Below are 25,327 nucleotides of genomic sequence, written 5' to 3' on the forward strand. Positions count from 1 at the left end.
TATTGGCCAATCGGCTGCATGGAAATGGTTGGATGCTGCTGCTACTGGTGGGGAGTCGAATTTGTCAGGGGGGAGGGATATTTTTAGAAGAGAAAGAAAATACCAAACGCATCTCTCCCATACAGGCAATAGAATGCAATGTACAGGTATGGGATCAGTTATCCATAAACCCATTATCCAATAAGCTCCAAATTATGAGAAGCCCATCTCCTATAGACTCTGTTTTTATATATATATATATATATATATATATATATATATATATATATATATATATATATATATATATATAATTCCCATTTTAAAAATGATTCCCTTTTTCTACCCCTTATTGGGGGCAGAACAGCCCTATTGGGTTTATTTAATGGTTAAATGATTCCTTTTTCTCTGTAATAATAAAACAGTACCTGTACTTGATCCCAACTAAGATATAATTACCCCTTATTGGGGCAGAACAGCCCTATTGGGTTTATTTCATGGTTAAATGATTCCCTTTTCTCTGTAATAATAAAACAGTACCTGTACTTGATCCCAACTAAGATATAATTACCCCTTATTGGGGGCAGAACAGCCCTATTGGGTTTATATCATTATATTGTATATATACAGTATAGTGTGCCATTTATATTGTATATATACAGTATAGTGTGCCATTTATATTGTATATATACAGTATAGTGTGCCATTTATATTCTATATATACAGTATAGTGTGACATTTATATTCTATATATACAGTATAGTGTGCCATTTATATTCTATATATACAGTATAGTGTGCCATTTATATTCTATATATACAGTATATTGTGAGTGGGCCCCTAAGCTCAGGTAAGTGACAGCAGCACAGAGTATGGCAGGGAATCAGCAGAAAAGAAGATGGGGGCTACTGGGGCATCTTTGGGGCACAGATCTTCCCTGCTAAAGGGCTGTGGGTGCCTTGGGCTGGTACAGAAGAAATACAGATGTTAAAGAAATTATTATTTTTTTATTGAAATCTCGTTAATTCATTTCACATTTTGTTTGCAAATATTCTCATTCACCGGTTAGAAAAAAAAAAAAAACAAATAATAAAAAGAAAAACCAAAAAGTTGAGTGAAATCCGTGTGACGCTTGGGGAAGCCAAGTCCAGTGAGTCTGTAAGTCCCGACGAGGAGGAGAGGTGCAGTCGTACAACTCCCACGTAACACTGAAGAGAGTTCTTGATACTAAAACCATAAACTCCGCCGCCGGCTGTCACGGAACTGCAACTCCCAAAGCAGCTGCTAAGGTGCCACTGGGGGTGCCGGGAGAGGGGAGGCGGCTGGAGCAGGGGGGGCCAGTGTATAAAATAATAATCCCACCCAATTTATATATAAAAAAAAAAGTGGATTTAAATGATTTTCGGGGCTTGTGTTAGTGCCACAAAGCCAGGTGCATTAATGGAACGCCTCTGCGCCCTAAAATCAGCTTCTATAGAAACCTTCAGTGAACATGCCGGCCCCCCCTAAATCTGCCCCCCAGAACCTGTTTGTGCCCCCCCCGCCCTGTTTGATCCGGTTCAGTGCATAACACAGAGCTCATACAATGCCTTTAGCTGTACTTGCCTAATAATTTAGATTTTTAGTTCACTTGGCGAGTCTCTAAGCCTACTTACACAGCCAGGGGGGGGGGGCGGACGGAAAATACCTCCCCCTGGGAATCAATATTGTCATTATAATGGAACATTTTGATTGGCAGCTGTAAAAACGCCACTCACACTCTGCCTTTAAGGCGTTAACAGCACTTTGATCTGACCGCTATCCTCTTAACCATGGAGAGGAATGAAAGACCTTCGTCAGCAAACGCCATTAATATGGCTCACAGGCTTCATTTAGGCACCGGAGAGGCAACACTCCCAGTTTCCAGGGAGCCACAGAGAGAGAAAGAAGCCAATAAGGGAACTGATGAAGGCAGACAGGGTTCATGGAGGGTTCCAACCCTTCTTTTAATTGAAATGATGGATTAGTTGAAGTCAGCAGCCTCGGGTCGGCTTTTGGGCAGAATGCAGAGCAGGTCCGGGCCTCTGATTGGGTGACAGAGCGTCTGGTGAGATATTAAGATGTCTCGCCGTGAACGTCCTTGATTCTCTTCCGGAGGTGACTGCAGAACTCGAACATTGTGGCGCCCAGGCTCTGGTTGATCAGGGTGCGAGGTAAGCGACCCTGTAGGGAAAAGCAAGAGAAAACATCAGGCAAATGGCTACTGGTCAGCCTGGGGCACAGGAAGCTCAGGGATTCCCTTACGGTGGGCTGTCCGAAGGCCAAGCGGCCAAGTCACTGCTCAAAATAGAATAAGGAAAGTGCCCACAACTCAGTGCTAATTATTACTCCAAACCACACAAGGGGTAATACCCCCCCCCCCCCGCCCGCTTGTTATAGCCAAAATAATAGAGGATCATTATATTTATATTATTCTGTCTATATTGGTTTTCTCCTATTTTCTATGAGGATATTTTGGGCTCACTTGTTTAACTTTGCTGTGGCTGCCACTGTCTTCCAGGTTAAGGCTAATGTCTGAAGGAGCGATTTAGTAGCCCGCAACAGATCCCTGCAACTGTTGGCAACTTCGCCTGACTTCCGAAAGGTATTTCAGAGCTACGAGTCACCCACAGTCTCAGGCGACTGGCCATACACGTTAAAGATCCGCTCGCCTGGCGAGGTCGCCAAGTGAGCGGATCTTCTCCCGATATCCCTAATTTAGGCTAATAACGACTGTTAAGGGTGCAGTCAGTTTGGGGACCACATCAACGAACCGATGCGGTCCCCGATCCAACTGAATTTTTTAACCTGCCCGATCGATATCTGCCTGATTTCAGGCCAGATATCGGTCGGGTATGGCCGTCGTTGCTGCACCTACAGGGGCCGATTAGCTGCTGAATCTGTCCAAGGGACCAATATCGGCAGCTACAATCGGCTTGTGTATGGCCATCTTTCCTTGCTCCGTGGGACATTAGCCAAACAGACTACAAGCTTCTATTGTTCTATAACCCAAAAATCAGGCAAATGTGCAGCATGGTGGCTCAGTGGTTTCTGCAAGCAGCTTGCCTGTTTCCCCCCTTTTCGGGTATCCTCTCACACAGTTTGCATGCAAGTCTGCCCACTGGGGCAGGGACCAATGTGAATGGTTTATAATCTCCACAAAGAGCTGCAGAGTATGTCAGTGCTGTATAAAGGATAATAATGACAATAATCAGGTTTGCAAGGCTGGTAACGTACCTTCAGATCTGTGTTGAGGACCCAAATTAAAGTGCACATGGAAGGATTCTTGGGGTACTTAATCACTATAAACCCTCCTGGGCCATTCTCTCCCCTGTAAATAAATAAGGCACTTCATTTTATCATCTTTAGAAATAAAAAAGAAAGTGAAATGATAAAGGGTGACTCTGAATAACACTATGACTGGGGCTGCAGTGAGAATGCAACTGGTCACTCTATAGGGAATAAATATCCCCCCGTCAGCAACACCGGTACCAGCAAGCCGCAGCACTGATACTGACACAGGGTGGGACTAGGGGGGCAGGACAAAAATCCAGTGGGACCTGCCGACCCATAGGGCAAAGACACACAGGGCGATTAGTCACCACGACTTTGTTGCTCCAATTTAGCTGCCATAGGTTCATTGGCCATTTTTGCTGCGTGCCAATTATTTGCAATGACTTTTTAAAGTCATGGTGACTAATTGGCCCTTGTGTCTTCACCCTTAAAGGAACAGTTCAGTGTAAAATAGACAGACTGCGCAAAATAAAAAATGTTAGGCAAAAATGTAATCTATAAAGGCTGGAGTGAGCAGACGTCTAACATTATAACTAGAACACTACTTCACGCTTTACAGCTCTCTATGCTGTTAGCAGTCAGTAACCAATCAGTGACTTGAGGGGTGGGGGGGTCATTGGGGACACTAGTCAGTTAGTTTGCTCACAAACTAACTGACAGTTATGTCCCATGTGCACCCCCCCCCCCCCCCCAAAGCCACTGACTAACTAAGAGGCTAGAGAGCTGAAAGCAGGAAGTAGTGTTCTGACCATTATGTTAGACATCTGCCCACTCCAGCCTTTACAGATTACATTTTTGCCTAACTAACTATATTGAAAACATTGTTTATCTTGCGCAGTCTGTCTATTTTACTCGGTTTCATTTTTACACTGAACTTCTCCTTAAATAGTGAGGAAGGAAGGGCGCACAGTAGAAAAGAAACTGGCACTGGGGGTGGGAGGGACATAAAGAGCAATGTCCCAGCATTCACACTAGGCCCCCGGCTGGCTTCTCTTCCTGTGCATTTAGTGTGGCACCTGTACAAAAAGAAAAAACCCAAAAACCCCAATTACCGGACATATTTTGTGAGCGGAGGTCTGGAACTGTGCTTGGTCGCGATACCAGCAGAAATGTATCGGTCCTTCCTTCTCTCAATCCGTCGGACGTTCACAAAATCCCTGTAAGGAGAGCATGTAGGATATATACACCTTGAAATGGCAACTTTCTGATCCCACCCCCTGACCCAAGTCCCACTGGGGAGGCAACCACATACCTGGGTGACACCATGCCCCCCGCTGCCCCTGCTGCTACATCATAGGATACCAGTGTGTTATCGTCTATCCGCTGCAAGACCTGAATAATACAAGACAGAAAGGCATTTTAAGGGGAACTTCAACTTCTGAACCAAAATTTGTTAAAGAGCCCCCCACACAACAGAGAACCCCCTAATATCCCTATCCCTGTATCTGTTCCTTTAAAAAGTAGGAATAAATACCATTTTTATATGCTGAAATCCAGCTGCAAAACTGTTCTTCTCTTTCTGCATCATTTGTAATCCTGGCAGGGGAGGAGGGACTAAAACACTGATGTTACACATTGTAACAACTTCCCCACAGCTTACAGACAGCATGCAGAAACTACATAACCCACAATGCATTGCACTGGGATGTTCCTTTCCTTATTGACATCACGTGTGCAGCAGGGAATTGTGGGATTGGGAGGAGGCAGGCTGAGGGACAGGCGCTACTGTTACAGTTTATTTGAGTCACAAAGTAGTCAGCCAGATCAGCAGGGGAACCGGGGGCGGGGCTTAGGGAACAGTGGGCGGGGCTTAGGGAACTGTTCCAAATCATATTATTACATTAAAATCATCAAAAGGCTGCATATTTTTTAACTGATGTATATTGCTAAGCTGCTTGAAATTTCAAGCAAACTTAAGTTATGTTTAGGTGTAGTTCCCCTTTAATACACTGGAAGATACTGAACATGGAAATAACCATGGAAAAACAGCAGAGAAACAATAGAATTGCCCCGTGCCTTCCTATAACAGGATGCAATGCTATAGGCAGCGACATAGAGATGCCCAGCCTGCAGCCTTCTGCCTGATGTTAAAGGACTCCCATCATCCTCAGCCAAAGTTTAAGTCATGTGACATATCTTAGGAGCCAGGGTACCTCCCAAACATTATATTCAGAAAAAACTCAGCTGTAAGGTTTACTGTATGTGCAGCTCAGCTTCCCACTACACACACTGCCCTCACGCTGGTCCGATTTTTACCAAATTAGAGAGGCTTCAGATGGGGTTTTTGCCTTCCTCTGGATCAACTAGTAGTTAGGCAGGTTATATATAGGCATTATGGTTGAACTTGATGGACGTGTGTCTTTTTTCAACCTAACTTACTATGTTACCAAATGTGTCAGACAGCAATAGTCCCATCCCAGTAAGGTTACACTGACCAGACAGAGAGCCACCGTCCTATTCCACAAAGCCATCTTTTCTGGTTGCAGGATGACCTCCTGGTACACGGTTTCCGCTGGGCACTGCATTAGAGTCTGGGAGAGAAGGGGACACCTTGGTCATATTCAGCACTGAAACACAAGGTTCTCTCGCTGATAAACGGAATAAAAGGAACCTTAAATGCCCTACCAATGCCAAATATAAGTTCCTAATACAGATAAAGAGCTCCCTTCCTTGGCCCAATCCATCTTACCTTCAGGATAAAAGTCTTCCCGTGGAATGGGACCTCTAATGAATACACCGCATCTCCATTATCCTGAAAGAGAAGACAGTTCATTCACTTAGGAATAGCAAAACATTTACTGCACTGGCAAAGGGCTGACGCTTTGTGGCGCTGTGATCACGTAAAATACAGACCAGAGAGTTCTGTTGGGGAAGCCCAGAGCCCAGCACACATTATAGGCTGAGGGTTTATGGATGTAAAGTGGCACTTACGCTGTTCTTCTCAAATTTCCAGTTAGCCTCTTGGCTCAGGATCTGCTCAATAACCAGCAAGGCCTCTTTGCCCTGTCGCACATACTCCCGCTCCTGCGGTGTTACTGCCTTCCTCCCAACTGCTTCCTCGTCATCATCAAACTCGTTGTCAGATCCTGTGAGACACATAACAAATGTAAGGGTATCACTTTACCGGTGACTCGGGCCAGGCTCGGATATGTGGGTGCAGGCAAATGCCAGAGGGGCTGCTGTAAGATGCCATAGACAGTCACTATTTATTGGGCTGGGGGGGGGGCTGTTTGTGCCTCTGGGTACTGGGAATGCCAGGGGGGCTGTAAGGTGCCACAGACAGTCACTATTTATTGGGCTGGGGGGCGGTTTGTGCCTCTGGGTACTGGGAATGCCAGGGGGGCTGTAAGGTGCCACAGACAGTCACTATTTATTGGGCTGGGGGGGGCTGTTTGGGCCTCTGGGTACTGGGAATGCCAGAGGGGCTGTAAGGTGCCATAGACAGTCACTATTTATTGGGCTGGGGGGGGCTGTTTGTGCCTCTGGGTACTGGGAATGCCAGGGGGGCTTTAAGATGCCACAGACAGTCACTATTTATTGGGCTGCTGGGGGGCTGTTTGTGCCTCTGGGTACTGGGAATGCCAGAGGGGCTGTAAGGTGCCACAGACAGTCACTATTTATTGGGCTGGGGGGGCTGTTTGTGCCTCTGGGTACTGGGAATGCCAGGGGGGCTGTAAGGTGCCACAGACAGTCACTGTTTATTGGGCTGGGGGGGGCTGTTTGTGCCTCTGGGTACTGGGAATGCCAGAGGGGCTGTAAGGTGCCATAGACAGTCACTATTTATTGGGCTGGGGGGGCTGTTTGTGCCTCTGGGTACTGGGAATGCCAGAGGGGCTGTAAGGTGCCACAGACAGTCACTATTTATTGGGCTGGGGGGGGGCTGTTTGTGCCTCTGGGTACTGGGAATGCCAGGGGGGCTGTAAGGTGCCACAGACAGTCACTATTTATTGGGCTGGGGGGGGCTGTTTGTGCCTCTGGGTACTGGGAATGCCAGGGGGGCTGTAAGGTGCCACAGACAGTCACTATTTATTGGGCTGGGGGGGGCTGTTTGTGCCTCTGGGTACTGGGAATGCCAGGGGGGCTGTAAGGTGCCACAGACAGTCACTATTTATTGGGCTGGGGGGGGGTGCTGTTTGTGCCTCTGGGTACTGGGAATGCCAGAGTGGCTGCTGTAAGATGCCACAGACAGTCACTATTTATTGGGCTGGGGGGCTGTTTGTGCCTCTGGGTACTGGGAATGCCAGGGGGGCTGTAAGGTGCCACAGACAGTCACTATTTATTGGGCTGGGGGGCTGTTTGTACCTCTGGGTACTGGGAATGCCAGGGGGGGCTGTAAGGTGCCACAGACAGTCACTATTTATTGGGCTGGGGGCTGTTTGTGCCTCTGGGTACTGGGAATGCCAGGGGGGCTGTAAGGTGCCACAGACAGTCACTATTTATTGGGCTGGGGGGCTGTTTGTGCCTCTGGGTACTGGGAATGCCAGAGTGGCTGCTGTAAGATGCCACAGACAGTCACTATTTATTGGGCTGGGGGGGGGGGCTGTTTGTGCCTCTGGGTACTGGGAATGCCAGGGGGGCTGTAAGGTGCCACAGACAGTCACTATTTATTGGGCTGGGGGCTGTTTGTGCCTCTGGGTACTGGGAATGCCAGGGGGGCTGTAAGGTGCCACAGACAGTCACTATTTATTGGGCTGGGGGGCTGTTTGTACCTCTGGGTACTGGGAATGCCAGGGGGGGCTGTAAGGTGCCACAGACAGTCACTATTTATTGGGCTGGGGGGCTGTTTGTGCCTCTGGGTACTGGGAATGCCAGGGGGGCTGTAAGGTGCCACAGACAGTCACTATTTATTGGGCTGGGGGGCTGTTTGTGCCTCTGGGTACTGGGAATGCCAGGGGGGGCTGTAAGATGCCATAGACAGTCACTATTTATTGGGCTGGGGGGGGCTGTTTGTGCCTCTGGGTACTGGGAATGCCAGGGGGGCTGTAAGATGCCATAGACAGTCACTATTTATTGGGCTGCTGGGGGGGGGGGGGGGGGCAATAGGAATCTCTGTGTGCTTAAAATGCCAGAGACTATCATAAACCCAAGGCCATATTTATACAGAGGCACCCTGTGCCTGGAGCGACACCCATGGGTGCCTATATAATCAATAACTTTAAAAAATAATAAAATAGAAACCCATCCGAGCTGCCACCAGATGTACCTGGCCAAATACAGCAATGGAGCTGGGGGTTCCAAAGGAGATTGCTGGTGTGTATGACAAAACTTCCGGCAGAAGTGATGTCATACGAACACATACGCCTGACGTCATTTGCGCAACCTAGGGGCACATTTAGGTGCAGAGCCTAGAGCGGCACCGGATCTACTTAGAGCAGTGTTTAAATCCCACTCCAAGCCTGACTCAGACACAGGAAGAGAAACATAGAGGATGTGGAAGAGTAAATGGAAAGGGAATACGTGAGCAAAATGGGGGAAGGCACCTGCAAACGACTCCGGTGGGGAGTAGAACTGTCCGTCTGAGAGCGCTCCATTGTACAGAAGAGGGGGGTGGCTACCAGCAGCTTGAACAGCCATATACCCTGTGATAAAGAAAGAAATAAAACTGTCAGAGGGTTGTGATACTGGGAAACAGACTAAAAACTCTACAGTGCACCCCAGAAACATGATAGAGTTGGGGGAACATCCAACACTTAAAAGGAGATGTTCTCTCCATAAATACATATCCCTCATAAAAATGAAGCCATTACGCTGATTTAGACCAGTGCGCCTTTACACAGGAATAAGGGGCAGATTTATCACAATGTGTGTTTTGGGTTTAATACATAAAACTCACCCACATTCTATTGATTCCTAGGGGATTTTTATATGTGGGAACCATAACTGTAGCTCAGCTTCTCAGCACAGGGGCACAAGGTTTCCCACTGGTCAGTGCAAAGTTAGAAAGAAATGCGTAAAACACACTTGTGGGGGGGTACTTACATCTCTCCTCCTCTGCCTCCTGCGTCAGGACCTTGAAGTCAAGGAACCAGGTCTCGAGCCAGGCCAACACAAAGGACACAATAGGCAACACATAGCCAAATGCCCCCTTGGACAGGAGCTGGAAGCACAAAGAATAAATATATATAAAGAGAGATGGTTTTCAGAGGCAAAAAGGGTTTAGCTGTGCCTGGCACTATTGTGTTACATGCAATCAAGCTCCTTCCTGGCTCTTACTAGCCTGCAGCCCAGAATGCTGGGAGCTTGTAGTGGTTGCTGACCCCGGCAACCAAAAGAGACTGACTACCAGGCTTCAGTTGTACTGTTATTCTTACTTTATTGGTTATTATTGCAGCTACTGAAGTCTATGGACATTTTATTTTCAGTTATTTAGCTTCTCCAGTTTGGTTTTTTAGCAGCTATACAGTTGTTAGTCTTTTTTACCTTAGCAACCAGGCAGTGGTTTGAATGAGAGACTGGTATATGAAAAGGAAGGGAACTGAATAGACAGATAAAAAGTAACAATTATAATAAAATTGTAGCCTCACAGAGCAATAGTCTTATTGGCTTCTGGGGTCAGTGACCCATTTGAAAGCTGGAATGATGTAGAAGAGAAATAATGCAAAAAACGATAGAAAATAATGAAGACCAATTGCGAAATTGCAAGGAATAATTCATTCTATAACATACTATAAGTTAACTTAAATGACTATTAAAGGGGAACTAATGCAAAAATGAAAATGTAATATCTCATGGAAATAAGAAACTTTCTAAATATAATAAACTACAAAATGAAATAAACAAGTTACTCTTCTCTATCCCCCTCTCAGCAACCTGTCACTCGTCACACTCCCTTCATGCAGAACATCAGTTTTTAGACTGCCGATATGATGAATTTGAAACAACAGCGCCACCTGCTGGTCAGTTTGTGGCTACAGTCTGCAGAGAATGGGTGTAGAAGAGGAAAGGTCTGGGTACTAGCAGTGCCCGGGCCTATTGTGACTCCCAGACCTGGAGGTTTCTCAGTCAGTTCTAAGCAGAGCAACATCCCAAGTCTTTCCCTCTTCTCACTTAGTTTTCTGCCAGTTGCAGCCACTTGAGCAAAAAGACCAACAGATGGAACTGGAATTTTATTAATTACATAAAAACTAGAAAAACAATGAATGTAAATGATAAAAATGCTCTGAGCAGTTGTACATTCATTTGTTCCAAGTGTTTACATTTTGCTTTCATGTTTGTATATAGGATTCTGGCACCTAATTTGCGTAAAGGGGAACCCTGGCTTCGGAACCAAAATGTCATAAAGAGCCCCACACAGCACAGAAACCCCTAATATCCCTATCCCTGTAATCTGTTCCTTCCAACAGTAGGAATAAATACCATTTTTATATGCTGAAATCCAGCTGCAAAACTGTTCTTCTCTTTCCGCATCATTTGTAATCCTGGCAGGGGAGGAGGGACTAAAACACTGATGTTACACATTGTAACAACTACTCCCCCAGTTTACAGACAGCATGCAGGAACTACATAACCCACAATGCATTGCACTGGGATGTTCCTTTCCTTATTGACATCACGTGTGCAGCAGGGAATTGTGGGATTGGGAGGAGGCAGGCTGAAGGCAGGCTGAGGGACAGGCGCTACTGTCACAAAGTAGTCAGCCAGATCAGCAGGGGGCGGGGCTTAGGGAACTGTTCCAAACCAGATTATTACATTAAACATCATGAAAAGGCTGAATATTGTTTAATTGATGTATATTGCAAAGTTGCTTGAAATTATGTTTACTTTTCAAAAAGTTTAAGTTGTGTTTGGTTTGGGTTAAGTTGGTCGGAGTTTCCCTTTAACAATCACTGGGTTATGGTTCCATCTGCTGTATGCCAAACATTAGGAGATAGATCTCTCCCTACAGCAAGAGATAAGGATACACAATATAAAGGCACTTACTCCAGACTGAATAACCTTTGCAATAAGAAATGCACTGGTCACAAGTGTGGTGATCTGGAAAAGGGATAAAATGACACAGTTATGATTAGTGGGAAAACACAGCCAATCAGGGAAAGGGTGGCATTTAGGTTTACAATGGGATAGGGTGTAAGTAATAATATGCCAGCAGGTACTAAACGAGCTGCTTTTACATGTATGCTGTGTAGCCTCAGAATGTGTGTGTGTGATTGCACAGCTCAGAGGGGACACAGCACCCTTCAAAGCAGAAAGTCATTCTAAAGGGTTAACTTACCGCAATGGCCCACCAGTGGCGAAGGCGCACTATGGCGTAAGCAAGGATAAGGACGGAGAAACGGAACACGGCCAGAAGCTATGGGAATAGAAACAAAGAGCCAGGGTGACACAAGGCTACCAACATGGAGCAGGAAACCCAATATGGGAATTAATGTAAGTAAAACGGTTTTTATTATTACAATGAACACCCTATACGTCTGGACACACTATGACTCTCTCCTTTGTTGCTGTATCAGTGCGAGTGCATTGTAGGAGCTGCGTGTAAGCATCAAGCCAGCAGTAAAGCACCCCCACTCCTGGGGCAAGTAAGCAAAAAATAAAAACATTTCACATATAGGTAGCAGTGCCCAAACCTACCGCATAGCTATTATACTATATAGAAAATATGGCCCTGTGTACATTTTAAACAGGGTACATGCCACGTTAGGTCTCCCCAGCAATCCCTGCCTGAAGGTGCCAGTGGCTACTATAGCAGCCCATTTCTTATTTAAATGAATGAGAATTAATTGCCCACAGCCCAGGGTGCAGTTATTCCCATGGCCCATATGCTGCATATAGCAATAGCCTTAAGATGGCGGACAGTGATAAGGGCACAATCTAAGGGTGAAGACACACGGAGCTACTTAGTAGCAGCTACTTGTCACGGCTACTAAATGCCAAAAAATCCCCTGCCATAGACAATACTGAGAATTGCCTCTGCTAAAACACACGTAGAGACAAATATCAGTAAATGATCAGCATTGTCTGTTTTAGTAGCCACGACAAGTAGCTGCAACTAGTAGCCCTGTGTGTCTTCACCCTAAAGGGTAGGAAGCAGCCCCTGTAAGGTTTAATTAAAGGCATTAGCTATAAAAAACACTGTACTCTAGAAGGCAGAGGCTTTATGAGAGGAATAAATATTGCATGCATGTATACAGGAGAGTGTCGGGGAGACTCACACAGTGGGTTGGGGAATGTGTGTATATGAGGATACTTACAAATATATCAAAAAATGAGTTTTTGAAGTCATAATGCAAGATCTCCTCCTCCAAGTTCTTCTCAATGCCATCGTTAGTCTGTGGAGACACAAAAAGTCAGACTTATAATGGACCTTATAATCTGGCTGATATTTACTAATTACCATTGTTAAGAATGTTGATGATAATAAAAGAAAACTGAAGAAATAAGGCTGTGCATTGTCTCCATCTACACCAAGCGTCTGTATCCCCCGTTCCTCCTCACCCAAATACCCAATCAGTACCCTGCCCCACCTCCCCAGTCAACTCTTCCTCCAAGTGCTGAGCTCCTCTCCTTAAATCCTATCTGTATCCCATTCTCTCTTTCCCAAACAGTATTTCTGCTCGCACTCCTCACCTTAATATCCATGTCTACCCCATTCCTCCTCACCCATATCCAATGTGTATCCATAACCAATATCCAATGTGTATCCTGTCCCATCTAACCCATCTTCCATGGGCTAAGCTCCCTCCTGTACCCCATTCCTCCCCACCCAAATATCCAATGTGTATCCTGTCCCATCTAACCCATCTTCCATGGGCTAAGCTCCCTCCTGTACCCCATTCCTCCCCACCCAAATATCCAATGTGTATCCTGTCCCATCTAACCCATCTTCCATGGGCTAAGCTCCCTCCTGTACCCCATTCCTCCTCACCCAAATATCCAATGTGTATCCTGTCCCATCTAACCCATCTTCCATGGGCTAAGCTCCCTCCTGTACCCCATTCCTCCTCACCCAAATATCCAATGTGTATCCTGTCCCATCTAACCCATCTTCCATGGGCTAAGCTCCCTCCTGTACCCCATTCCTCCTCACCCAAATATCCAATGTGTATCCTGTCCCATCTAACCCATCTTCCATGGGCTAAGCTCCCTCCTGTACCCCATTCCTCCTCACCCAAATATCCAATGTGTATCCTGTCCCATCTAACCCATCTTCCATGGGCTAAGCTCCCTCCTGTACCCCATTCCTCCCCACCCAAATATCCAATGTGTATCCTGTCCCATCTAACCCATCTTCCATGGGCTAAGCTCCCTCCTGTACCCCATTCCTCCTCACCCAAATATCCAATGTGTATCCTGTCCCATCTAACCCATCTTCCATGGGCTAAGCTCCCTCCTGTACCCCATTCCTCCCCACCCAAATATCCAATGTGTATCCTGTCCCATCTAACCCATCTTCCATGGGCTAAGCTCCCTCCTGTACCCCATTCCTCCCCACCCAAATATCCAATGTGTATCCTGTCCCATCTAACCCATCTTCCATGGGCTAAGCTCCCTCCTGTACCCCATTCCTCCCCACCCAAATATCCAATGTGTATCCTGTCCCATCTAACCCATCTTTCATGGGCTAAGCTCCCTCCTGTACCCCATTCCTCCTCACCCAAATATCCAATGTGTATCCTGTCCCATCTAACCCATCTTCCATGGGCTAAGCTCCCTCCCGTACCCCATTCCTCCTCACCCAAATATCCAATGTGTATCCTGTCCCATCTAACCCATCTTTCATGGGCTAAGCTCCCTCCTGTACCCCATTCCACCTTACCCAAGCAACTCTTCGTCACGCACCTCTCATTTTTGCTCCCTTGTCTACCCCAAGACACCACACCCAAACATTTCCTCTGTACACCCCTCACTTCTCATTAAGAACATCTCCCAACCGTCACCACCTCACCTAACATCTCACTTAAATGTTCTACTGCTCATACTCAAACACATGCCTACTGGACCCCATGTTGGGGGGCCCCTAACATTAGCTATGTCCCTACCTGTCTCCCTCTGATACCTCTAATTTCTCCAATTTTTGTCAACACTCCTTGTTCTGCACAGACAGCTCAATCCCCTGAGGTGGGATCAATACAAATACAGTTCACACAGCTAAATGATAAATGAACAAGTCAACTGCCCACCGTCCCTTCAATTGTTATCTGTTATTGGAACTAGTAAATGTGTTTGGGAAGGGCCTGTGGCAGAGAAAGGCACACAGCTATGAGATCCAATCAGTCAGTGCCACATTCATGTCTGCCGCTCCTTTTATTGGTTATAAAGACAAGGGGCAGAATCACTCTGCTTCTTGTCATATATATATATAAATATACACAATATATACTATTAACATGTATTTATAAAGCGCCAACATTGCGCCAGCGCTGCACAATAAGTAGGCTTATACACTGGACATACAGGATTACATACAAAACAACCAATAATAATGTTAATATATCTATCTTCAGTTAAATGGCTCTGTAATCTCTAAAGCCTGAAACAAAGCTCTGCTATAGAACTATAGAGGATGTGGCTACAATTACCAAAGTTTAAGGATGGTAAAAGGCATTATATGAGCAGATGCACAAGGCCACAGGCTGAGGTTGTTGAACTTCTAATATCCTCATTTTATAGTTTCAATGAACCTTGTGATATGTGACAGCACAACTTGCCTGGGTGCAGGTAAAGTTTTAAGCATAAAATGACATAGTAGTCATGCAAAAAGTTGTTTTATTAAAAAAAAAAAACACACGCTCCAAAGTCTGGAACCCGTGGACATTAAATGCTGTTTTAGTTGCCGTTTGTTCACTGGTCTTTCTGCCTTCAGCAAGTGAAATGCATAATCCATTGGGTTGAAGTCAAGTAAAAGTCTTGAATATTGCACTCATTTGCCTTTAAAAGCTCTTGAGTTGCTTTTGCAATACGTTTTGCGTTGCTGCCCATCTGTGCCTTGAAGCACCATCCCATCAATTTTGCAGCTTTGGCTGAATCTGAGCAGATAATATAGATAGACATTTCTGAATCCTTCCTACTGCTTCTGTTAGCAGCTGCATCATCAATAAACTCTAGTAGCCCAGTTCCATTGGGAGCCACACATGTCCGTGCCATGACACCGCCTCTGCCCATGTTCCACAGATGAGATGGTGTGCATCAGATCATGGGCTGTTCCTTTCCTTCTCTATACTCTTCTCATCATTCTGGTACAAGTTGATCTTAAGGTGGCCATACAAGGTAAGATCTGCTCGTTTGCCAAGGTCGCCAAAGGAGCAGATCTTCTTCTGATATGCCCAACTAAGGTGGGTGATATTGGGCCAACTGTTTGGCCCTAAGGCCAAATGACCAAATAACAACGTTGGGCATAGGCACAGTTGGACCAAGGACCCCATAAACGAGCTGATGTGGTCCCTGATCCGACAGAAAATCAAACCTTCCCAATCGAGATCAATTTTAGGCCAATTCCAGTAGACCCGTCAGGCTTTAGTTTCATCTATTCAGAGAATACTCTTCCAGAACTGGACAGGCTTTAGATATTTTCTGGAAAAGTCTAATCTGGCTTTCCTATCCTTGAGCCATACCAGCCCTGTGTAAAACCCTCATATTTACTTTGACAATAATACCCCAACCTCCTGCAGAGTGTTCCTGACTGAGCACCCAGTGTAAGGAGGAGAGAGTAGTGATGAATGAAAATGTCCTGTTTCACTTTGTTGAAAAATTTGCAAAACAGCAAAGTAAATACATTGAAGTCAATGGGTGTTTATCCACTCAATTTTTTTACTGCACAACATTTTTCCACCTATTGGAGTCTATGGGTATTTTATTGCGGCGAAACCTGGTGAAAAATGTTACTCACCACTAGAGGAGAGTGTAAAGGACAAGGCGACCTTTATCTTGCCAAAAATTGCCCAGGTGTCGATTGGGCAGGCTTGATTTCCAGTCAGATTGAGGACGGCACATACCCCCTTCATTGTAATGCAATCCAGTTGGCCAAGGTGGGTATAACAGGGGCCAGGTCGCCAAACGAGTGGCCACCTTAGGCTGGTTTGGGCAGGGACCTCTTTAACTCTTGTATCTATTATTGGCTGTTTCTGTATGTACATCTGCATGTTCAATGTATGCAACCATTTATTGTACAGGGCTACAAATGTCTTGATAGTTTATACATGTGTTAATTATGATAATACAGGTATGAGACCTGCTTTCCAGATTGCTGGGGACCTGGGGAGATAAGGGGTCTTTCTGTAGTTTGGATCTACATACCTTAAGTCTACTAATAAAACATTTAAACATCAATTAAGCCCCATAGGATTGTTTTGCCTCCAATAAGGGGTAATTATATCTTAGGTGGGATCAAGTACAGGTACTGTTTTATTATTACAGAGAAAAGGGAATAATTTAACCATGAAATAAACCCAATAGGACTGTTCTGCCCCAATAAGGGGTAATTATATCTTAGTTGGGATCAAGTACAGGTACTGTTTTATTATTACAGAGAAAAGGGAATCATTTAACCATGAAATAAACCCAATAGGGCTGTTCTGCCCCAATAAGGGGTAATTATATCTTAGTTGGGATCAAGTACAGGTACTGTTTTATTATTACAGAGAAAAGGGAATCATTTAACCATGAAATAAACCCAATAGGGCTGTTCTGCCCCCAATAAGGGGTAATTATATCTTAGTTGGGATCAAGTACAGGTACTGTTTTATTATTACAGAGAAAAAGGAAATCATTTTTAAAAATTTGAATTATTAGTATAAATGGAGTCTGTGGGAGTTGGCCTTCCCTTAATTCAGAGCTTTCTGGATAATGAATCCCATACCCATAATAATAATACTAATTCTACTGTAGAAAGACATTTCACATTACCTAGCAGGTTGACCCAGTTTTTGGTCCTGACCTATGAGTAAAGAATGCATGGGTAAGAGGGAAGAGAACTCTTAGCATTTAGCATCACCCACTCCCAGTCAGCATTTCTCTAGAATCCACTTAAACCGAGTACATCCTTCAAAACAATAGTTTTATTTATAGAAGCCATATTTCCTAGTCATATAAAGAATTTATATCTCTGTATATTACACCTATAAATTCTCATCCGGCATTAAAAATGCACTTGTCTCATGTGTCCAGTAAAGGGGAAGTAAGAACCAAAGCAACTTCAACTATGAGTCAGATGTGAGAACCCTCCTGTCTCAGGCTCTGGGTGACTCTGAATGGTTTGTTTGTCCCTCAGAACACAGATATTATATACAAACTGTGCGGGAAAGTTCAGCTGAGAATTACGCTACTCACAGCAGAGCTCTGTATAATGGCAGTTATGGGGTTTCTCTATGCAAGTGTTCCAATGTTCTAAAAGTCACATCATAGGTTTTCTGCCAGGCTACCACTGTGCCTGTCAACAGGGCTACTTGGAAGAGCAGATGACTGCAGATCCATGCTTTCAATGTAGCCCATACTACACCCACTCGGTATGAAAGCAGAGAAGGTGGGAAATCATCATGTGAAAATGAGGTTGGTGTCATAGGAGCTAACGTTACAGGGCTAAATATTTAAAATTATGAGCAGAACGGACTGGTTTGTGAGTTGCTATTAAATGTAAATCTGAATAAAGTACTAATTAGCCATGTATCATCCCTTTTATATTGTGTACATACAGCAGTGGCTCAGGGGCAACATGTTGCTCCCCAACCCCTTTGGATGTTGCTCTCAGTTCCCCCAAAACAGCTGCTTATTCTTTAATTCCCGGCTTGGGGGCAAGTTTTGGTTGAATAAAAACAAGATTTACTACCAAATAAAGCCCCCTGCCCCTTGTGCATAGAGGCCCCTAATAGCCAATCACAGCCCTTATTTGGCTCCTCCATGAACTTTTATGCTGCTTGTGTTGCTCTCCAAGTCTTTTTACATTTGATTGTGGCTCACGAGTAAGAAAGGTTGGGGAGCCCGGATATACAGAATATAGTGAGTGGCTCCCTAAGCTCAGGTAAGTGATTGCCGCACAGAGCATACTGGGAATCAGCAGAAAAAAGATGAGCTACTGCGTGGGGGCATATTTGGGGGCACAGATCTTCCCTGTACAAGGGATGTAGTCGATTTGAAGAAATTAAGCCCAAAACATAATGTGTATCTTTTTTAGCCTACTTATTTATTTACATTCTTTCTTCTTCAAATATTCATAACAGTTAAAAGCCCCAACAGTCCACAAAAAGTCAAAATCTCTTGCAAACCTGCCGGATACTATAAAATGGGGAGATAAAATGAAAGGTGCTAAGGGGCAGATTGAGCAAAGTCAAATTTCTGCGCACAATTGAATAAAGACAATTAGAAACAGCAGGTCCATTTGTGAATAGGGGGGCCTCTGTAGTTTCACTATATACACAAAAAGTGGATCACCTTGGTGTGCATTATATTTTATAATGTTAACCCCTTCATGCCTGTGACATCACATGCACTACATTTTGGGTGGTACAACTTGCAATGGCCCAGGCATTTAAGGGATTAAGAAACAATATAGGAGAAGGCAAGCACGTTATTTTTCTAGACAAAGAATCTGTGATGTGTAAATGCAACTGTACAAGCTGTGAGACTCTCTGATGACTTCATATCATTATAACATTTGTTGTTAATTATAATTAACATGAGTGTATAATGTAATATAAATGTATCTATATAATTAGCCTGTCAGAACTCTAACAGGACTAATAATGAATCATATAACTGACTGCATCCGACTTCACTCATACCTTTGAAATATGTTGTTTATGGTTCATATTCCAGCAATACTGTATTCTGTTTCAGCTTTAACCAACTGCAACAGGGGATAAAAAATTGCAACCTCCGTTTAAAAACAGACGTCGTTTTATTCCAGCCGTATACTCACATTTAGTTCAATGATCCAAAGAAGGGAAATAAAGAGCAGGTCAAATGTGACAAACAGGCAGAAAGTCCGGCGCACGTCGGAGATAACCCGGCGCTGTTCTCGGGGCAGAAGGGAATGCGGGGAGAAGACATGGTTCTGGCTCATGGAGGAGTTGATGGAGGCAATGGCAGGAAGGCTCCTCTCCAGATCAGGCTGGAAATCCCCCGGAAGCTTAGTCATTTTGAGGAAAAGGGCCGAACTATAAGATTGAAGGGATTGCGCAGCTCAGCAATTCATCTGGACGGAAGAGAAAAACCAGAGAAACCAATGTTATAAATAATAAAACAAACCATCAGCCATACAGAGGGAAGTAATCAGGCACATTTCAGGAATGAACATATAAGTGTGCAATAAAAATGTGTTTTACATGAACAACTTGTACCAGTGAATGGGTCCCAAGGAGTTCAATAAGATCAGGCAAGGTTGGCCAATATGGCACACTGCCATTAGCGTAGGATTCTGGCCTCAGTCGTTCCATTCTAACTGCCTGCATACCTAGCAACACTTGTTTAGTGTTATCGGTACAAACTGGCTACACAGGTATGAAATCCCTACCCCAGTCCCTAGTCCTGCCGAGCAGCCTGAATAGCAGGAAGGGTTAGTCTAAGCAAGATCACCCCTGTTCCTAATGCCCTTTATTTAATACTCAGCATTTCTCTTCTTTTTTTCTTACTTTGTTTATAGGAAATGTTATTACAAAAATAAAAAAGGAAGAAAGAAGTAATCAGCATACAGTTAAGAATATATATAACAAGAAACATGTTGTTGGGCCTTTTGTCTTCTGAGTGGATTCAAATACTCTACCAGTCTGCTGTGCCTGACAGTACAGGATCTATGGGCCAAAAGGGGTTAACAAACAGCAATTATTCTACTTACAAAAATACAGATATCTAAGTTAACCCTTTGCCAATTAGTAATTATTACCAATAATTTAATAAGTAATCAAATAAAGTAATTAGTCATAAGTAAAACCTAACACCAATTTCAATCCAGGTTGATCTATTCTGAAGCCACTTCTGTGTAATTAACAATCCCAACATGGACGGTCAGTAAGGAAATCTTCCAAACAATTAATGAATTATACAGTACAGTGTCCGGAAAACCATCATCCAGACAGTTCAGAATTACGGGAAAGGACATCTCCCATAGACTCCATTATAAGTAAATAATTCAAATTTTTTTACTTGAACCCAACTAAGATATAATTACCCCTTATTGGGGGCAGAACAGCCCTATTGGGTTTATTTAATGGTTAAATGATTCCCTTTTCTCTGTAATAATAAAACAGTACCTGTACTTGATCCCAACTAAGATATAATTACCCCTTATTGGGGGCAGAACAGCCCTATTGGGTTTATTTCATGGTTAAATGATTCCCTTTTCTCTGTAATAATAAAACAGTACCTGTACTTGATCCCAACTAAGATATAATTACCCCTTATTGGGGGCAGAACAGCCCTATTGGGTTTATTTCATGGTTAAATGATTCCCTTTTCTCTGTAATAATAAAACAGTACCTGTACTTGATCCCAACTAAGATATAATTACCCCTTATTGGGGCAGAACAGCCCTATTGGGTTTATTTCATGGTTAAATGATTCCCTTTTCTCTGTAATAATAAAACAGTACCTGTACTTGATCCCAACTAAGATATAATTACCCCTTATTGGGGGCAGAACAGCCCTATTGGGTTTATTTCATGTTTAAATGATTCCCATTTATTTTTTAGTAGACTTAAGTTATGGAGGTCTAAATTACGGAAAGATCCCTTATCCGGAAAACCCCAGGTCCTGAGCATTCTGGATAACAGTAGAAGATCCCCTGCAACTAACAGATGGGAAGAGCAGAACAAAGGGGAAACGGAGGCAAGAAGCCAGAAGCTGTAACTGACAGGCTGAGAAGGGACAGTCAGGTTGGCAAATAATTCAGCTTCAGGAACTTTAAGCAGCAATTACTTACAAAAGCAACAAAAAACAATCAACATGACCTATAGGGAACTTTTCAAGTACATTGATATTTTGAAGAGTAGTTGTTGTCGGCATCACTTTAAGAGACAAAGAAAGGAATGAAAAGCAACAAGGAAAGTTATATTCACTGGGGGTGTCCATTATTAGGCATTTTAATTCAATTAGGTGTCAATTATTAGGCACCCCCAATGAATATAACTGCTGAGCGTGGGGGGTAAAGGGGTTGTTCCCCACTGAGTTAACGTATAGTATGATGAAGCCTATCCCGAGACAATTTGCAACTGGTCTTCATTTTCTATTATTTGTGTTTTTTTAATCATTTCACTTTTTGCTCAGCAACTTTCCAAATTGGAATTTCAGCAGCTATCTTGTTGCTAGGGTTTAAGTTGCCTTAGCAACCACGGGGTGGTTTGAATGAGAGACGGGAATTTTTTTCTAAACAGAAAAAATAAGTAATAGAAAGTAACAATAAAATTGTAGCCTCATTGAGCAATGAGTGACCCCCACTGAAAAGAAGGCACATGATTAACAACGATAAAAATTAAATAATGAAGACCAAGTGAAAAGTCGCTTAGAAGTTATCTTCAAGGTGAGCCTCCCCTTTAATAACACACCTGCCCATAGAGGAAGCCAGACTGAGTGTCTCGTTCATTTTCTCAAAATTATGACCTTTGTATTCTTAATCTTTAGTTCCCCTTTCTACGAGGCTACTATTCTCCTGTAATGTAACCATTACTATGTCCCAGAAGCCCTACTCTTGGCATCTTTACAGTTGGTCTTTGCTTTCAATTGGCCTTTCCCACTTACAGTTTAAAATGCTGTCCGGCCCGTGCAGGCCATAAACCATCACTGGGCTAACCTGCCCCTAGCAATCAGATACCTGCCCCAATTCCAAACTGGAGAGCTGTTCAGCGAAATGCAAAATAATTAATAAAATGAAGACCAACTGCAAATTGTCTCAGAATATTACTATCAACATCATAATAAAGGATGATCTGAATTCTTAATCTTTACTTTCCCTTTGCTATGGAGCTACTATTCCCCTGTAACCATTACTATGTCCCAGAAGCCCTACTCTTGGCATCTTTACAGTTGGTCTTTACTTTCAATTGGTCTTTCCCACTCACAGTTTAAAGTGCTGTCCGGCCCGTGCCGGCCATAAACCATCGCTGGGCTAACCTGCCCCTAGCAACCAGATACCTGCCCCAATTCCAAACTGGAGAGCTGTTCAGCGAAATGCAAAATAATATATACAATGAAGACCAACTGCAAATTGTCTTAGAATATTACTATCAATATCATAATAAAGGGTGATCTGTATTCTTAATCTTTACTTTCCCTTTGCTACTATTCCCCTGTAACCATCAGTATGTCCCAGAAGCCCTACTCTTGGCATCTTTACACTTGGTCTTTACATTCAATTGGTCTTTCCTACATACAGTTTAAAATGCTGTCCGGCCCGTGCAGGCCATAAACCATCGCTGGGCTGACTTGCCCCTAGCAACCAAATACCTGCCCCAATTCCAAACTGGAGAGCTGTTCAGCAAAATGCTAAATAATATATACAATGAAGACCAACTGCAAATTGTCTCAGAATATTACTATCAATATCATAATAAAGGGTGATCTGTATTCTTAATCTTCAGGTCCCCTTTGCTATGGAGCTACTATTCCCCTGTAACCATCAGTATGTCCCAGAAGCTCTACTCTTGGCATCTTTACAGTTGGTCTTTACTTTCAATTGGTCTTCCCCACTCACAGTTTAAAGTGCTGTCCGTCCCCGTGCCGGCCATAAACCATCACTGGGCTGACTTGCCCCTAGCAACCAGATATGTGCCCCAATTCCAAACTGGAGAGCTGTTCAGCGAAATGCAAATTAATTAATAAAATGAAGACCAACTGCAAATTGTCTCAGAATATTACTATCAACATCATAATAAAGGATGATCTGAATTCTTAATCTTTACTTTCCCTTTGCTATGGAGCTACTATTCCCCTGTAACCATTACTATGTCCCAGAAGCCCTACTCTTGGCATCTTTACACTTGGTCTTTACATTCAATTGGTCTTTCCCACTTACAGTTTAAAATGCTGTCCGGCCCGTGCAGGCCATAAACCATCACTGGGCTAACCTGCCCCTAGCAATCAGATACCTGCCCCAATTCCAAACTGGAGAGCTGTTCAGCGAAATGCAAAATAATTAATAAAATGAAGACCAACTGCAAATTGTCTCAGAATATTACTATCAACATCATAATAAAGGATGATCTGTATTCTTAATCTTTACTTTCCCTTTGCTACGGAGCTACTATTCCCCTGTAACCATCAGTATGTCCCAGAAGCCCTACTCTTGGCATCTTTACAGTTGGTCTTTACTTTCAATTGGTCTTTCCCACTCACAGTTTAAAGTGCTGTCCGGCCCGTGCCGGCCATAAACCATCGCTGGGCTAACCTGCCCCTAGCAACCAGATACCTGCCCCAATTCCAAACTGGAGAGCTGTTCAGCGAAATGCAAAATAATATATACAATGAAGACCAACTGCAAATTGTCTTAGAATATTACTATCAATATCATAATAAAGGGTGATCTGTATTCTTAATCTTTACTTTCCCTTTGCTACTATTCCCCTGTAACCATCAGTATGTCCCAGAAGCCCTACTCTTGGCATCTTTACACTTGGTCTTTACATTCAATTGGTCTTTCCTACATACAGTTTAAAATGCTGTCCGGCCCGTGCAGGCCATAAACCATCGCTGGGCTGACTTGCCCCTAGCAACCAAATACCTGCCCCAATTCCAAACTGGAGAGCTGTTCAGCAAAATGCTAAATAATATATACAATGAAGACCAACTGCAAATTGTCTCAGAATATTACTATCAATATCATAATAAAGGGTGATCTGTATTCTTAATCTTCAGGTCCCCTTTGCTATGGAGCTACTATTCCCCTGTAACCATCAGTATGTCCCAGAAGCCCTACTCTTGGCATCTTTACACTTGGTCTTTACTTTCAATTGATCTTTCCCACTTACAGTTTATAGTGCTGTCCGTCCCCGTGTAGGCCATAAACCATCACTGGGCTGACTTGCCCCTAGCAACCAGATACCTGCCCCAATTCCAAACTGGAGAGCTGTTCAGCGAAATGCAAAATAATTAATAAAATGGAGACCAACTGCAAATTGTCTCAGAATCTTACTATCAACATCATAATAAAGGATGATCTGTATTCTTAACCTTCAGGTCCCCTTTGCTATGGAGCTACTATTCCCCTGTAACCATCAGTATGTCCCAGAAGCTCTACTCTTGGCATCTTTACAGTTGGTCTTTACTTTCAATTGGTCTTTCCCACTCACAGTTTAAAGTGCTGTCCGTCCCCGTGCCGGCCATAAACCATCACTGGGCTGACTTGCCCCTAGCAACCAGATATGTGCCCCAATTCCAAACTGGAGAGCTGTTCAGCGAAATGCAAATTAATTAATAAAATGAAGACCAACTGCAAATTGTCTCAGAATATTACTATCAACATCATAATAAAGGGTGATCTGATGAAGAGCTTGCCCAGCTAGCCAGCTGTGCCCTGCTACTGGGGAACTAACATAGTCTGAGAGTAGCTGGGGGGGGGTGCAATTGCCCAGCAATGCCACAAACCAATCTGCAGCTCTTTACGACCAGTCAGTGCCGTCCCCTGTCCATGTACCATACAGCCTTACTATCAAGCCTGGCTATTCCGCTTCCCTATGGTGGTCAGTTCCCTACTCACGGGTTACCTTCCCAGTGTTTCCTCCACTTCCCCCAGCCGGTCTTTCGCTCAACAACAACCCGGAAGAACCAGGAGCCGGAAACAAACAGTATAGTCCGTGACGTCACGTTATGGAACGCCTCCAGGGCGTGGCTCCTACAATGGGCGGGCAGTGTGTGTATGTATGAGGTGGCTGTTAGTGATGTCCGCGCAAGCGCACTGTGGTGATAGGGGCGGAGGCTCAGGCTGCTGGGTGATGTGTGTAGCTGTGGTATATATTGCAGCTGTGTATCCATCCGCAGCTTTTAGTTAGCGACTAACTGCTGGCTAGAGATGCATTACCACACTGTGGGGCAGACTGGGCAGTTTAGGAACCATGGAGGCTTTTTATAAAGTAGAAGAAAATCTATTTTGGGCAGCCAATTTGTTAGGCACCCACAG

General features: G+C 44.0%; 1 protein-coding gene across 2 annotated transcripts; it reads right to left on the minus strand.

The window, feature by feature from the left end:
- Positions 1-966: 966 nt before the first annotated feature.
- stard3 (StAR related lipid transfer domain containing 3) lies at positions 967-25,037 on the minus strand. 2 transcript variants are annotated; one of them, XM_012971662.3, is made up of 14 exons: positions 24,915-25,037; positions 19,142-19,417; positions 12,483-12,560; positions 11,504-11,581; positions 11,212-11,265; positions 9,271-9,388; positions 8,772-8,870; positions 6,223-6,377; positions 5,981-6,043; positions 5,727-5,822; positions 4,544-4,623; positions 4,344-4,448; positions 3,235-3,328; positions 967-2,181 (listed from the first exon to the last, which is right to left on the minus strand). In XM_012971662.3, the coding sequence occupies exons 2-14, from the start codon at positions 19,358-19,360 to the stop codon at positions 2,074-2,076; spliced, it is 1,347 nt and encodes a 448-aa protein (XP_012827116.2). In that variant the 5' UTR covers positions 19,361-19,417; positions 24,915-25,037; the 3' UTR covers positions 967-2,073.
- Between the last annotated feature and the right edge of the window lie 290 nt (positions 25,038-25,327).

The sequence above is a fragment of the Xenopus tropicalis genome, chromosome 10 (genome assembly GCF_000004195.4).
Source record: "Xenopus tropicalis strain Nigerian chromosome 10, UCB_Xtro_10.0, whole genome shotgun sequence".
Classification (NCBI taxonomy): domain Eukaryota; kingdom Metazoa; phylum Chordata; class Amphibia; order Anura; family Pipidae; genus Xenopus; species Xenopus tropicalis.

What these genes read in the sequence shown, in the direction of transcription:
- stard3 (XM_012971662.3), bottom strand. Translation starts at nt 19,360, where the DNA reads ATGACTAAGCTTCCGGGGGATTTCCAGCCTGATCTGGAGAGGAGCCTT. An exon ending in CAAAGGTTATTCAGTCTGGA is followed by an intron (nt 9,389 to 11,211) that starts GTAAGTGCCTTT and finishes TTGTGCTTCCAG; the next exon opens with CTCCTGTCCAAGGGGGCATT. An exon ending in GGACGGTGGCTCTCTGTCTG is followed by an intron (nt 4,624 to 5,726) that starts GTCAGTGTAACC and finishes TGTATTATTCAG; the next exon opens with GTCTTGCAGCGGATAGACGA.